Here is a 17309-nt window from a genome sequence, read left to right on the forward strand (position 1 = left end):
GCTCTGTTTCAGACTACTTGTAAATTTACTTTTAAATTAGAGTTCAATGCAATAAAAGAACATTGTGTGTAACAAACTAGTCATTATATCAGTCTATCACTTTTATATAAAACTCAATATAAGGATTTGATGTTTAGTGTAACGAAAAAAAGTTTTTAGGGACAAAATGACTATAAACTTAGCTTTCAGTGATTTGTTTGGAAGTAATCATAACTTGGTTTGTCAATAGAGAAAGAGCTGAATTTGGAGCATTTCAGTTACTTGGTAAGCTAAGTCGACAAGCACAGAGCTACAGTACAGATTTTAGTACTCTAACTAGTTGGAAAATAATATTAATTTCAATCGCAAGTTACCATTGTTACAAACATAAAAGCGATAAACCAATTAAGAATAATAGATGCAGTAAGTAATAAGAAAACTTACAAAAAATTCACGGAGGACTGGCACAGACTTTTCAACATTTAAAGAGCAAGAAAAAAAATAGTTTTCATACGGTATTGAGCAATATTTTGCATTTACTATAAAAACTCTTTAAAATTGCATGTTTTTTATGTGAATATTAACTTGAGATCTACAAAAAAAAAAAAAAAAAAAAAAATTCACCTAACTTTCAGCAAAAATTTAAAAAGCATTACACAATGGTCACATAGAAAATTTGAATAAAATTGTTTAGAAATCAGAATGAGAAAAATAACTTGTAGGTCAGGAAACTTTTTAAACAGAATTGTCAACAATAAAACAACAAAATTTTATAAGTTTGACTCTAGGATCACAAAATATAAGGTAAGCATTGAAAATCTTTCAAATAGTTAATTGAAAATTTTTTATTTCCACTAAAAGATTCTGTGCAAAAAATGACTATAAATTTAGCTTTCAGTGATTTCGAAGCAATTATAACTTAATGTTTTTAGTTAAATTAGCATTCTTTGTTTTGTCAATATTTTTTATGCAAAGGGTCAGATGAGGATAAGGTCCACTATACATAGGGCAACTTAGTTAAAATCTTTAATGTAAAAATTAACTGAAAATGTGTCATAAAACAATAAAGAATATAAAAAGTTTGTTACTTCAAAAAAAAGTGGTTGCTTTTCTTTGCTATTAAAATTAATAATTAATATCTTTTAGAATGTATGAATTAATCAAGTAGAAACAATTTTTTTAAAAATTAGGACGAGAGAAGGCCTTTAGAATTAAAAAAAAAAAAAAACAGACAAATAAATAACTTACTTCTGACTCTGGCTGGAGGTGTGGATACAGAGGAAGACGTTGACTTACAGGATGAACTGGTAGAAGACAGAAGAGAAGATGAAGAGTTGGGATTTAAATCCTGGGAGCGAGTCAGTGCCGATCACCTGCCGAGAAACATAAGATAATGAATGACAGATACATAAAAATAGAAATTTAAACAAAAAATAAATATAACTTTCAAAAGTAAAAAACTTTTGGATAAAACATATTTCTTGAGAATCCCACTATATTATGTTCTTTTAGTTTTATTACCAGGCAGTGAAACATTTTTAACAGCAATTTTTGAAGTGTCTGGTAAGACTAATTTTTATATAAAAATTTTATTACAAAATTTTAACCTTTTGCCGGCTTTTTATCAGCCACCAAAGCTTTATCCAATGCTTCGCACAGCACTCAAACCAAGAAAGAACTGTTCATAGGCCTTGGAGATAAAATTTAACATGAAATTTGTATTTAAATGTAGTAGTGTTTTTTCTACCTTAAGACAAGAAACTCAACTAATATCAAGGAAGAGGAATAAAATTGGAATAGTTATCAAGTTGCAAAATAAAAAATAAATAAAATGCTACCATTAAAGTTTATTAAATTTATCTGACAAAGCAATTAAAAAATAATTAAATATTAATGTACTAGAAATAAACTTTTTTTTTTTTAACAATTAGACCTATAAGCTAACAAATATCACTGCTGATGTCATTTGTAAAATATTTGAAAATATGAATTATCAAAAGTTAAATTTAAAACAATGTGTTATGCTTAATCAAGCAGAAAATTCCATTTTTTTTTGCTCATTCTGCTTGAACAGTTTGTCATATACTGTTTGAACAATGACAGTGACCTTCTTTGTGCTCCAGATTATTGATATGTCAAATATCATTGCTTTCGGACGGCTGATTTATGAATCTCATTCATTGTAGGCATTCATTTATATATATATAGAATTTCTTTGTCTAGTGATATTAATTATAAGGATCAGACCATAGCTAATGAAATTTAAAATTGCTTTCATATTTGGAAAAATAAGTACTTACATAATATTAACTTGTATAATCACAAAACTAGAGAACTAGTAAAACTAGGGAACAAAACTAGGGATCTAGGAACATTCTTTCAAAATAGGTGAATCGTATTTTAAAACAAAATGCAGATATTTTAAGTTAGCTTTGCTACTATCTTAAATTTACAGAAGAAGTCAGAGTGGAGCAAAACATAAATTTTGCTGTCTAGACAAAGGAGGTATTGTTTCAGATGAATTTGTTCATGTTAAATTGAAAAATAGAAATCAAATCCCAATCAATAGAACTAAAAGTTAATGTGGTTTAATGAAAAAACAATGCAAATTTAGACTTATAAATATTTAAGCATCTGACATTGCTGCCTGAGCAAGTTAGGTATTGTCTCGTACATTACATTTAGTTTAAATTGAACACGATCAAAAGAAAATAATTAAAATAGTTGCTCTAAATCCAAACCAAGTTGTTAGAGTAAGACCAAAATTTGAAGATATTCAAAAAGTTCATGATGAAATAAAAAAGAAGAAAGAAACATTTTCGCAAAAGAAACCCAGACAGTCCAAAATGTGTTTAGCAGAAGACAAGAGTTTTAGAGGCTTTATGTTTTGATTTACACTTTTTATCGCAGTCTAGAGAAGTGATTTTGAAAATCAAAAAAGACACTATCCAAAATATAAATTTTAAAATTTAGAATAAAAAATACAATTTTACCTATTTGTGTGTTTAAAATTGCTATTTAAACACGTGAGATATTATTATCCGCATATATTATTTTATTCTGAATGTGATTTTTAAAAAAAAAGACAAAAATACAAAACTAGAAGTTTTACCTGTAAAAACTTTTAAATTACCCTTTAAACAAAAAAAATTAATATACATGAGGCATTGCTATCAAATATCTAGTTGAATTCGGAATGCTTCATAGTTTGGAAGTTATAAGGGTTTTAATGTCCAAACAGGTTTAACTCATTATCTATACCTTTTATGTATGATAACTCTTAAAACTCTTAAATTTTTTATCCCATTTATTTCGGTTTTGATTTAATTCTATAAGGCATAAAAAATTATTAAGCCATACTTAATGTGTTAGATAATGTTTAAATTCCCTCCACACCTTCCAGCTTAACGTTATTCAACTTTTTATGACTAAGATAACGTTTCTTTCTAATAAAACATTTTTCGTTGTTGTTTGGTTTTTACTGCATTTTTTTTAGCAATCTTTACAGTACTATGATCATTTTAAGTACTCAAAGAGCTTTTCCTTTGCGTTCTTTCAAATGCACAAATTTTTCAAAATTATTATCATCATCATTACTTTTTCCCACATCTTGTACTGCTGTCAAGATAGGAAAGCAAATCTCCAGTTGGCATTAAAAGTAATATGATCATGTAGTACATAGATATTTTACAATACATAGACACTCTAACAGCAGCAGACACCTTTAAATAGCTGTATAGTTGTTTGAAAACAAAAGTTAAAAGAGTGCACAGGGACTTGAACTTTACTTAGCACCATGCATATATACTGTATTAAGCTATTGCTTTATCAGAGTGGCCATACAAATCAGATTTCAAATTTCCCTGATTTTTCCAGGTTTTCCAGATAAAAATCTTAAAATTTCCAGGTTTTTGTTTCTTTTTTCTTATTAAGTGTAGGATGTGTACAAGAAAAGTGTCTATATTACAAAACATTTTATTCAAAATGTTATTTTTTAAACATATCATCTTGAAAAACATAATTTATTTTGATAGTTTGGCAAGATTTTTTTTTTTTTTTAATGTTTTGGTACGAAATTTTGAATCAAAAATCATACATTGACCAACATAAGAGTAAAATTAAATATTAATATATAGTTAGTTCTTAAAAAAATCTTTTATTTAAAATTTAAATATACTATTAAAGGTTAAAATGAAATAGAAAAAAATTAGGATTAATGCAACAATTGGTCGACAAACATTGCTGTTAGCGATTGTAAAAAAAATGTGTGATTGGTTGGTTTGCTGAGAAAAAATAATTCGCAGATTTCTTTGAATGGGAGTAGAAAAGCTTTCAGAAAAAGAGTGCAATATAAAATCTATTATTATTCAATTATAACCAGCTAATTTTTGGAGAATTTTATAAAGTTGAGAATACAAAGACATTTTGTCAAAATAGAAAAAATTACCACTAAAGCATCGGAACAAACTTGAGCCATAAATGGATTCAGCTCAAGGGCAGAATTTTAAAACAGAAACTAATATCCTAATCCCTTCTTCCACCTCCACCAGAATCTTTCCTACATTGCACAGTCCCGTAGCTGTCAAAGGTTTCCACATTCGTTTAGCAACCGCTGGAGAATTTTATTTGGCATTCTAGTTTAACAAATTTTGATGTAAGCAAAGTATCGCTAAGTTGATGATATTTAAATTGTTTACATTTAAATATAAAAAAGTGGGTATAATGGATGAAATAATTTAAATTAAGAAAATTAGTAAATAATTTAAATTAGTGAAATTGAAAAAATTAATCAAAGAAAAAATTTCCAGTTTTTCTTTAAAATTCCCTGATTTTTCCAGGTTTTATCCAGTATAAAGAAATTCCCTGATAATTCCAGGTTTTCAAGGTTTTCCAGGTGGGTGGCCACCCTGTTTATATAGAAACTCCCCTGATTTTGATGTACTTTAATTAAAATAATAAACATATGTAACATACATGAAAAAAATAAAAATAACCTATCATTCAAATGGTTTTATAATATCTGACATAAATCCTTACAGAATAAAAACTATCCACTTAAGTTAGTGTTTGAATACCGATATTTAAAGTCTAACAAAAAGTTTTTCTAATAAAAATTTAGGGTCAGTCAATGTTCAAACAAAAACTTGGTGGCTCTGCTTACAAACTCCCACGATTGTACTACATTCTTTTCTTTTAAAGGTTGATCTTTTCGCAAAATTAACTTATTTTACGAGTAAAATAACAGTTATTGTAATTTTATATTGGAGCATTTTCTTAATATTATATATAAAATAATATGAACGATTATCTTGACTTAAAAATAATAGACTGCACCCGAGAAAAAATAAATTGAAACATAGGGAAACAGAATATGTGATACAATAGAGGTTTTGTAGTGGGCCAACGACAAATTAAAAAAACAAAAAAAACAACATATTCTGGAACAGCAAACATATGAAAGACTAATTTTAAAATAGACACACGGTAAACTAAGAAACATAAAATTTCGTCTATTTAAATGTATTAAAGGTTTTCAAAAAAGAATAATAAAATATACTCTTCTTATTTTCCAAATTACTTAACAGAAAGTACATAGCAGTAGCTGATATATTTCAACACACTTTATTAATGGAACATAGGACGATTCTTAAAACGTTTGAGATCAAATATGTACAACTCTATAATGAAAGTATAAGAATAATTCAAGTTTTTATCAGATAAAAATAAACCATTTAATTTTTAAGCATTATATAATGCATATATGCGAACAATATTTTTAAGAGAAATTTTTTTTAAAACATACAAATTCACTAACTTAAAATTTGCTCATTTTTTAATAAAATGATTTATTGTTAAATATCAAAACATCAGAATATTCAATTTCTTATAAAATTTATTCATGGTCTAACTTATAGTAAATAGAAGTAATTATTTTAATGGTAGTTAATAGAAGTAAATATTTTAATAGTGACTGAAACCTGAGCAGAATATTGGGGGGGGGGAATCTAAAGTGCATAGTTAAATAAAAATAGATTCAGCGTATTTATAAATTTATATTTCAATCTCGTGTTTTCTACAGCAAACTATATAAACTAAACAATTACTTACAAGAATGTGATGATGCAAATTATAATTGAAAAAATGGTTTTCATGAATTAAAAATATTATCAATGCATGCAAAAAAGTTTGTTTCTAGCCAGGGTAGAACACATCTTGAAAACTCCAATTAAAACAAAGTTAAGCTTAAATTAAAGAACATGTAGCTAAGATAGGGATCAAATTAAACAATCGATTAAATTTCAGAATAGCTGGGACACGCTATTGGTCGAAAATGACATCATAATTTGTGAGAAAGGAGATGGTATGTATTGCCTGATGCGATTTTGAAAAAGTGCTGAAATTTTTTCCTTAAAACAAGTTATTTTTATGATTTTCTTTATTTTTATTTAATCATTTGTAATTTATTTTACTTCAATTTCAAGATATATAACTTCATTACTTTTACACTGTGGTGTGACCATTAAGTTGTTCACCTTCTACCAGAGAGGTCCAGAGTTCAATTCAAATTTCCTCATCTAAAAAGATTAATAACTATAAGATAATAAGTCTTATTTCATTTATAAATTATAATATTTTTTAATCAAAATTAATTCTTTTCAAAAAATTAAATTTTAAAATAAAAAATTTATGGATGTTTCATATTTATTTTTTTATTGAAATATATGGATTATTCATCAACTAATTATAAAATTTTAATGTCAATTTTAAAATATTGTCGTTATAAAATAGTTTAAGCATTTTTCTTACTGAATTTTGAAAAATTTTTTTTTTAAAACTTAAATTTTAAATTACAAGTTTCAAGATATCGCAACACTCAAATAAGTCATCTGGGGAGAGACCGCTTTCATGCCTTTGGCCCCTCTCTTTTCCCTCTCCTCCTCTTTTCAGTTGTATAGGAATGTACTACGATCTTTTCCCTTTACTTAATATTTTTTCTTTTTATTTAAAAAAAATATTTTTGAAAATTTCCATGATGCCTTTCCTTAGAACTATGTTTAATGTAATTTTCAGCTCCACATAGTTTTCCAACTTAAAAGACTTTAATCTATATACAAATCAAGAGAGAAACTAGCGTACTTTCTTACTGTATGACTCTCCACACGCTAATGGGGAAAGCAGGCAAAGTGTTGCCATAGGTAGTGAGTTCTGCTCTACGCCACCTGCAACTCATTTCGATCACCAATAGCTACTGATATTTTTTTGTTTTTAAAATAATTTATGAATTTAATAAAACATTAAATAGCTGCAAACATTTTTAGAAAAAAAAGTTAGAGATAATAAATATTCTATCAAAACCCAAACATTTCAGCAAAAAGGGAAAGTCTAAACGCTACATCACAAATGCAGGTAAGCTACAAAGTTTTTGTTAATTTAAAAGTAAATGAACTGAAACTTTAATAGGGAATATTTTACCCTTGGGGCTACTTCCTTGTATAATTGATATAACTTTTTATATTCGACATTTTTGTGTGCCATAGTTGTAAAGTCATTTTTGAATTATTTCCTTTATATTTTTGATCTGACTTGAAAATAAGCAAAGCTGAATTCTCAATGAAGTATAAAGTTTAAAATAATACAGATAATTGAAACAAAATGTATAAAGAAGAAAAAAAAAACTTTTGGAAGTTATACTAAGATGAAATTTTCAGCCAAGTCAAAAAACATAAAAAAATCTGAATAATTTATCCATTATGTTCAAATTCAGCAATCAATTATGAATTTAAGAAATTATGAAGCTAAAAAAGATTTATGAATGAACGATCAGTCTCAATTATAAGTGAATTAAAGTTAAAGTAACAAGTTCCAACTTAACTAAATGAATAAATTCAATTCGATACATTTAGCAGTTACTGTTAATATTTAATATGTTTACAGAAACCGAGAAAATACTAATTATGATAAACACATTAATAAAAAAAGTAACATTCAGCAAAAGTAAACATTTAGTATTAATTCCATTTATTTTCCAGCTTACCTCTGGAAAAGGAAGAATCGCTTATCCTCCAATCTTTATATTATATCCAAATTCAACAATGAAGACATCAATGTGGCCAGTGAGATTTTTTCATCATTAGCAGCCCTTGGATAAGAGATCTGAAAATAAAAAAATATTTAATTAAAAATAAGACATGAAACAAAAGAAAGAGAACATGACTGACACAAATGCCAAAAAACCAATTTCTTAAATGTTACAAAACACCAAATACACATGTTTGATTCGAATTGATTAAAGAAACAAAACCAGTAGATTAAATTTTTAAGAATATCTAAACTATTACAAAAATGTGCAATTTCAAAAATAATTAATACAAATTAAAATAATAAATTAAATATATAAGAAAACATGCTTTTTATCACTTATTTTTATACAGATATTCAATAGAAATGAGGTTATGAAAAAAAACTAGCTTAACTCTCTCGCTTAAATAATGAATGTTTCATTACAGAATTCACTTAAAATCTCAATTTTAAAATTTACCCCTCTCAAATTCAATCCCACTCAATTTTCAAAATTAATAAATAAATAAAGTAAAAAAAAATAATAACAATGATTTTGGGATTTTTCAATCACTTTGAAGGACCTACTCAATAACAGTTAGTATGCTAAAATACATGTCCACTAGATTTTATAACATTGGAGTATATATTAATTGTATCAATTTTACATTGTTTAATAGTTCTGGCAATTTTTAAATATGTGTTGCTCATATCTATCAATGCAAATGAATTAACAGTTGCATAGTGGTTTAATTAACAAAAAACCTCGAATTGACATTAGCATACATGCAAACTTTTAAAGACTAGAACTGGTAAGACTTTTCATTAAAAATTTATGAAGCATATAAGAATTTGAAAACTAATATTTAGCATATCTGTTTCAATTTTAAAAACACAACACCTCAGAATATCAGTAAAGTATTTTGGGCACAATAAAATCCTTTGTAGTACAATATTTTGACAGATAACAAACTTAAGATTTACAAAACTATAGTTTCCTTAAAATAAATCATAAATTGCAAATTTTTTTATTATAATTCACTATGACTAGTTTTTTAAAACGTGCTTATATAAAGTGCAATATGTTGCCAATAGATATAATGACATGAGACATGAAGCAAGTCTTAAAGATGACGTAAATTATGTACAAGATATGACTTGCAAATTGAAATGCAACGTATGTTCAGTAAATCGAAGTATATATGAATAGCAAACAATAAAGTTTGAAAAATGCACAAAGTAACAAGTCATAAATAGCAATGAGTGATTAATAAATCACCAAAATGCAAACTTTGTCACATGATTCTTTGATTACTTCAATGCAAAACACAACACATTATTTGGTAATGATTTTTATGTAAAAAATGATGCATAATCTAATAATCATTAAATGCAAAAGGAGATTCATATATCACTTTGATAAAAATTGCAAACAGTAATTTTTAAATCCCATTAATGCTATTTGCAATAGGAAAATTTTAAATCCTTCAAACACGAATCTCAGTGTGTGATTCGTAAATCACTTGAATAAGAATCATGATGCTTGATTCGGAAAACACTTAATAGCATGTAATACTCAGTATGATTCAGGAAGCATTTCAATGCAGACTCTGATGAGTTATTTACAAATCACCATAATGAGGCACATCATTTGTAAATCACTTTCATATTAAACACTATGCTTAATTCTTTATTCACGGAATATTTACCTATGAGGGATAAAAAAATAATGTATAAAACTGAATATAAAATGATAAAAAAGTGAAATGAAGCTAACGCAGTGACTACATTTAAACTTTGAAAAAACACCGCATACCGAGCGGCAACTATAAAGCTATGTACAGAAATGAAAATTGCTTGCTAAAAATTCTAGCTTACTAAATATCAAAGTGAAAAATAATCTAGCAAGAAAAAGCCAAAGGGAAAAATTATGTATTCCTTTTTGACCTTCAAGAATTTACTCATTGTAGCTTTTTAAAAATTATGTTGGTGCAAATTTTTTTACCATTTCATATTTGATAGCTATATAGATTAAATACATCACAAATTATCAGATTTTCTGAATTGGAATAAAACTTCAATTTTCACACGTTAGCAAATAAAATAAAAAGTTTCAAAAACCACACATTTTAAAATTAGTGCATGCTATGCATGGTTAAAACAAGTCTATTATTAGACATGGTTTTGCTAATTACTTCCTTTACACTTTTCCCACACCCTACTTGTATTTTGATATCCAATCACAGGAGAGGGGTAAATAAGGATAAGGGTCTTTTCCAAAATTTAAATCAGACTCTCATTTAACTGACCTAGAACTATTTTTATAGTAAAAAAAAATGGCAAAGGAAAGAGGAGTATTTTTTTAACTTTCATATGAACTTGATATAAAATTTGATTTATATAAAATTAATATCTTTTATTAGAATTTTATCCTTAAATTAAATTAGTACAGTAAAAATCAAAGTGAAAACCAGGGGCTGATGTAACATCTTGACACATGGAAAAAGGTTTGCAATTTACTTAATTATGCTGATAAGGTGTTCAAAATTGTCCAAAATATTCTTATATAATATTTGAAAGGCCTCTAGTTTAAGATAAAATTAAGATAAGTCTAGGATAAAATTCAGTTATACATAATAATATTATTTTAACATTTTTGATGTGAGAGCCTTTTGAAAGCTGATAAAGCTTTTTTCAGAGAGGAAATATCCTGCCCTTATTTTATTCATAAGAAAAACTCTGTAATACAATATATTTCTTATTTATATAGACATAAGTTAGAAGAGTTTTATTTTTAAAAAAAATAAGGATACGATATATTTCTTATTTCTATAGACATGAGTTTGAAGAGCTTTTTTTAAGATCTCATTTGTTTTAAATTCATATTAATAAACAAAATTCATAGGAATAAGTCACTAAATAAATCAAAGTAAATTAACTAAAATGAGTTTTATTTGTTATCAAATAAAAAATTGATTTCAATTAAGAAAGATTTAGTTGAGAAGAATAAAAAGAAATATATAAAAATATAGAAGACAAAAAGTTTTTATTCAGAAACTTTATAAAATTCTATAATAGCTATATAACATTTTGTACATCATTATAATGATTTTTTCTATTTTGTATTTGTGTATATTGCTAGATTAAAAATAATGAATCAGAATAAGCACAGATATTTCAAGACCCAAACCTGCTTCAATATCATTAAAAAGAATTATTATTAGACCATGCTAGTTTAATAATAATTCTTTTTAAAGAATCATTGAGAATTTTAGAATCATTAAAGTATTTTTAAAATCTAATGGATTTAATCTATATTCTACCAAAACATGTATTCCAAATTTCTATTTCGCAGTATACCTTCATTTGACTAAGCAAAGAGAAAATAACATGGGTGAAGCTAATAAAAATTTTTTACTTTAAAAATCTGACACATAAACCTTGCTTTAATTTCCTATTTTTAAATTTTTAAGATAAATTTGTGATTGTTTTCATTAAACTAAAGAATAATTAGGTGATTGATTGCAAATTGCTTAATTCCTTTTAATGCCCAAGAGCTTAACCTTTGTTTTTGAGTTTTTCCTTTAAAAAAATTCCTCTGCTTAGTAAGATTTTTTAAAACAAATTTGTTGAATGAAAAATTAAAAAAAAAAAATTGCAAAATAATAAGGTATAAAACTTGTAGTGTTTTTCAGTGTTTTATGCAAACTTTATTATAACTATTTATTTTTATTAACGAAAAAAAAAATTTCAAACTTTAAATAGTTTTAAAAAAAATATGTACCATCATTGACAATGAAGATAGATAAGCAAATTTTATAAGACTACAAAAATATCAGCAGTTAAAGGAAGTTTAGCAAATTTATAGTTATTGTTTTATATTTATTAAGAGTTTTTCTATTCTGATTTAGCCCAACACTGTATGGGTATAGAGGTGAGTCGGATAAATACCCAATGAGTATGGTATTTATAAATAGCTATTTACCCCCGCCTTGGGTTAATACCTTAAATCAGGGTTCTCATAACTTTTTATTATTATCTAACTAACTTTTATCAAACCATCAATTGTCTTGCTTATAGTTTTGGAAATAAAAAAATTTTCAATTTTTAAAAAATGAAAATTAATACTTAAACTGTATCGATAATAGGAAAAATATTTTTAAAAAAAACTTCAGACACTCAGTAGAGGAGCTACATTGTCACAATAGAGAGTATCGTAAAAAGGTTTAGTTGTGTAGCACCACAAAGTAAATTTTATGATAAGTGATTTACGCGAAGGTTAAGCCCCTTTCAAGAAAAAATCACTTTTTTCCCAAGACAATGGTATTAACTAGATAAAATAAATTTATAAGAATAAAGGATGAGTTTAAAATTTCCTAAATATGTTCATTTCTATTAATTCTATAAATTTAATATTTATATTAATTGACTAAACTAAAACTGGAAATTTCCCTTGTAAATTTTTATAAAAAATAACTATAAAACTAATTTATTTAAAATAAACATATAAATATATATTTTTTATTTTAAATTTAAAATTATTTGATATTTTGTTTAAAAAGTTTTTTTCTGCATCCTATTAGAAAAAATAAAAATGATTTTTTTAAAAATTCCTTGATATTTTAGTCAAATTAAAAAAAAAATCATTTTCACAGAAAAATATTAAAATATACAATTTAGTCTTTAAATTAACAAATTATTTTGTTAATTATGAGCAAAACACAACTTAACCTTTAGAATACAAAATAATTTAGAGAATTAAACAAGAAATAGCTGTTGTTTAAAAATAATAAAATTTAACTGAGTTAAATTTATTAAGAACTTGTATTTTCCTTTCAGTTTCATATGAAAGATTGATTATTAATATTCTGCTCTGAATTTTTAATTAAATATTAGTTTAAATCAAACTCTTTTGTGATTTGTAATAAAAATACACATTGTAATGGACAATATAAAAAATTTAATGAGTTTTTAAATATAAGTTTTCACTGTTTGTTTATAGAAATATGTAAGCAGGGATACCCTGGAAGATGCACTTTTTAGGGGGTGTCATGTGATATGTATATATTTATATATCAATATGTGAATATATGCAGTGTTTTCCTTAAGTGATTTTAGAAGGGCAACCTGCCCTGTCTACCTTTTGATCCTTATAAATGCACCCTCTTTTCCCTTTCTGTAAAAATAGCCACCATCCCTTAAAAACACTGCCTTTTTATTCATATTCCATTTTTAAGAAAATTCAATGAGAATTATACAATGGTAAAATTATCTGTGTTTATAGATTTAATATTGATAACTATTATAAATATTTACATTGTTAAGATTATTTTCACATGGTAAAATTTGCATATGTGTCTCTTTTTCTGAAAGGGGTATATCAATGAAATTTTAAGGTTATTTTTTAAATAAATACTTTACTTTAAAAAAACGGACTGTTAAATGCTTAGTTTTGAAAAAAATTTCTGTTCAAATTATAGAAAAAAGCTTACAAGTTGTTTATTCAAAAACAGTCTTTTTATTTAACTTTTTTTTAAAAAAAAGAAGAAATATGTATGCGGAGAGACTGTATTTTAATTATTTTTCATAAACTACATTTTTTTTCTTATTTAGATGAGTAAGAATTACTTTTTGAAATATACACATAAAATAGTATAAGAGAGTAATTTAAAAGGAACAAAAATTAAAAAAACATTTTCAGAGAAAAAACAATGTGAAAAGGGTAAACAATAAATTAAATTTTTTTTACAAATCAACATACATTTATAAGTTTTTCCCTTTAAACCAAAGGGAAATTAATACCAATTTTTATATATTTTTTTTATTTATTCCAACAAAAAGTAATCAAGATGGAGGGCACACTAGGATAGGTCCCAGTATCCCACTTCATCCCTGTATGTAAAGAAGATAAACTTTTCAAATTCTTAATCTATCAGATATTATTTAAAAGTTCAGGAATAAAATATATTTTCAGGAATAAAATATATTCAGGAATATAATAAACATTCAGGAATAAAATATATTTTCAAGTAAAATTTGGTTCAGATAAATTATATATGGATATGTGTGCTTTTGCTATCAATCTCACTTGCTATATCCTAATCAGATTTAAAATCATGCCTTATTAAATAATTAATCATTTAATGTATTTAAAATATCGATTTCCAAATTAATTACATACATTTAAATAACAAAAGAAAATAACAATAAATTTTCATTGCTAGAAGTATAAATAAATTTCAGTTTTCAAAAACATTAGGTATAGTAAAACCTATATATTTTATTTATTTATAATATTTCATGTAATAAATAATACATGTAAATCTTGGTTTAGAGTTAAGCAGTTAATTAAACATCTTTCAAACGCAGAAAAAAAAGTAGTTCTTAAGAAGAGGTTTTTTTAAAAAAGGGAAGAAGTGTAACAAACTAATTAACTTGACATGCATGCTAGCATTAGCATATATTTTCACTCTATTGAAAATCTATTTAATATTAAGCTCTATACTTTTTAATCAAACACTAATAATTACATAAAAACTAAAAAAATTACTACCAATTTAAATTAACACATTAAGCATTATTGTTCAGATATCATCACAGCACAACTAAATATGGAGCCGAGAAGGAATGAATACTATTCATAAGTAGCAAAAGTTTTGTATGATAAATTTTCTAAAATAAATACTTAATATCCGAAAAATATTTTACATTTTAAAAATATATATCTGAGATCAGAAACCAAAAATAATAGGAATTATGAATCAAAATGTAAACTTCAGAATGATTAAACCATAGCCACACTCAAATAAAAACTTAAGTTCAATTAATACATATATACATATAATGTATAATTACATATGTTGCAATATAAAATTTTCATTTAAATGAGTTATAACATTAAGAACAAAATAATTAAATGCTACAGAAATTAAAAAAAACAAACACTGGCGAATAATTTCAGTATTGACTATTCATTTAAAAAATTGCAATAATTTTGAAATTCGAATTTTCTTTTTTTCAAACTTTTTTATTCTTTGCGCCTTGAGAGTACAGGACAAAATTAATAGTCACCCCTGATCACAAGGCAACTAAATATGATGAGTGGTGATTAAAATATGGCCTGCAGTAGCCACATGATCATCACTTTTTTTGTAGAAAATATACTCAGTGCATTTTGTTATTGTTTGTAAGCCTTTTTTCATAAGTATGAAATTAATATGAATATTTTATAATATTCTGAAAATTACCAAATTTCCTGATAGTTTCTTCATTTTACAAATGAACCTTGTAGAGCCGTGATGGCTCAGGGGATAGAGCGTTCGCCTTCCAATGTGGTGAACTGGGTTCGAATCCCACCGATGGCTGGTCAATACGAATCCACATCCCGCTTGCACAGTGCTGACATCCTCAGTAGTAGACGGATCATGTGTAGGATTATTAATTATTACAAAATATTCTAAAAAATAATTCAAACAAATAAAATATTTTAGAAAATCAACTCAGTAGTTTTTCAAATAAATGATTTCAAACTTGGTCATTTTACACCTGATTTTATTTAGAGATGAGATCAGCTGACATTTCTTATGCAATCATTATACTTTTTCTGAAGGGGTTTTATAGTTATTATAAGCTATTTGGAAATTGAACATTGCTCATGGAAAAAAAATTCACGAAGGAAAATATTTCATTTCAACACCTATGCAATTAGCCACCGAAGCATGCAATGTCTAAAGTTGTCCTATCACATGTTGTTTTTGCTAGCTAAAAATCAGTTTTTGGTTTTGTTACTCAATGAACACGTTTTGTTCATTGTGTGATCATTTTTTGTTCATTCAAGTGAGGAAGATGTTCTACACAAACATAACCAAATGTGAAATGCTCAGACTGCATGCTGCAATAAGGAATGATTACAAAACTATTTGTTTCAAATACTAAATTTATTCCTACTAGTAAGATATTAATTAATTTATTAAATTAATTACTATCTAGTTAAATCAAGTGGGGAAAATGATATAACACACAAATTATAATAAATTAAAAGTTCAACCAAAACTGCTTTGTTCTTAAATTCTAGATGTTGTTAATTATTTTAATGTAAAATGGCTTTAATATTGCTTAAACCCACAAATTAAAAAATTACCAGCTTGAATATTTTTAGACATAACAACAAAATTGTTCATTGTGGGAGTTAAACAAAAATGTAAAATTTCTGCAAATTAGTCCAATTAACATTATTCTTTACAAGGTTTTTGTTAAACCATTTCACATTCAGATGTTAGAACTACACTTTCAGCAAATTCAAAACCCCTAAGTCAAAATTGAGTCAGAACACAAATGATCAAATATAGAAAATAATAGAAATAGTCATGTATTTTTAACAGAACTCAGAGGAACCAACTACACTCAATATTCATTAATGTGTAAGAAAAAAAGTTTACAGTTTTCTAATAAATATTTCAATGTATTCATTATGAAAGGTTTAAACTAGTGCAATGTCTGTAAGTGTGCAATCCAAATGAATAGTTATGTGGTATAGATCTGAGAAATATAACTTTTTCTAATTGAATGGGAAAGCCTTTATGAGTAAACAAGAATTCTCTATTTCTGGACAAAACCAAAGTATTTGAAAAATATATATTAAAAAAGGGAAAAGTTTTATTATTAAAAGATAAATAAAAAATAATATTAATATATTTTTTTTTAATACTGTAATGATTACATTAAAAATTCTTAATGCATAAGAATTTCATTAACATAAAATGCTTTTAATTTATTTATGTTTGCAGGATTAAATGTAAAAAATTTAAGGTTTTGGACAAAAAAGTATAAATAGTCTTACATGAATCTCTCTGTTCATTAATATAGTAACTTAAATTCATATTTCCAATATGAAGCAAATGAAAAGAGAACTTTACCTTTATAAAATTTCATTTACGAAAAATATTTAACTAGTAATTTACCAAATTCTACAAAGAGCTGCTTCTTCAATAGATTTAATGAAGTATCAACTTGCACAGATACTGGTGTATCAAAGGAAAGCTGGCACAAGCATTCTTTACCTTTTTTTTCCCTAGCATACATTGCTGAATTTTAGGAAACTTCATAGAATATACAAAAATCAGGAGAATTTTTAATGAATCAGGATAAATAAACAAAATCTGGCAAAGCTGATAACTACAAATTTATCTCTCGAAATAAAACTACATGCTGTTAAATAGTATTGCTATCAATCTAAGCAATGAAGAAACTACTTTTCTTAATCTTCTTACACA

General features: G+C 25.6%; 1 protein-coding gene and 1 long non-coding RNA gene across 16 annotated transcripts in view; one reads left to right on the forward strand and one right to left on the reverse strand.

The window, feature by feature from the left end:
- The window catches only part of LOC147801958 (uncharacterized), a 361588-nt gene that overhangs the window by 101025 nt on the left and 243254 nt on the right, over positions 1 to 17309 (forward strand). The window lies entirely within an intron of this gene.
- Positions 1 to 17309, reverse strand: part of LOC147801959 (uncharacterized) — a 33372-nt gene that overhangs the window by 3928 nt on the left and 12135 nt on the right. For 5 of the 11 annotated variants that reach the window (XM_087154381.1, XM_087154389.1, XM_087154384.1 and 2 more), the window contains 4 exons: positions 15285 to 15493; positions 8015 to 8133; positions 6479 to 6554; positions 1228 to 1352 (listed from right to left, as the gene is read on the reverse strand). Coding sequence is in view for 3 of the 11 variants with exons in the window: in XM_087154377.1 (XP_087010503.1) it covers positions 8050 to 8133; positions 15285 to 15493 (293 nt within the window). In the remaining 8 variants the exon portion in view is untranslated. Of the gene's footprint in view, positions 1 to 1227; positions 1353 to 6478; positions 6571 to 8014; positions 8134 to 15284; positions 15494 to 17309 lie in introns of all 11 variants that reach the window. The other 6 variants (XM_087154382.1, XM_087154378.1, XM_087154385.1 and 3 more) reach the window with 3 other exon arrangements.

The sequence above is a fragment of the Parasteatoda tepidariorum genome, chromosome 11 (genome assembly GCF_982258835.1).
Source record: "Parasteatoda tepidariorum strain Cologne lab strain chromosome 11, Ptep-v5.0, whole genome shotgun sequence".
NCBI classification, from domain to species: Eukaryota; Metazoa; Arthropoda; class Arachnida; order Araneae; family Theridiidae; genus Parasteatoda; species Parasteatoda tepidariorum.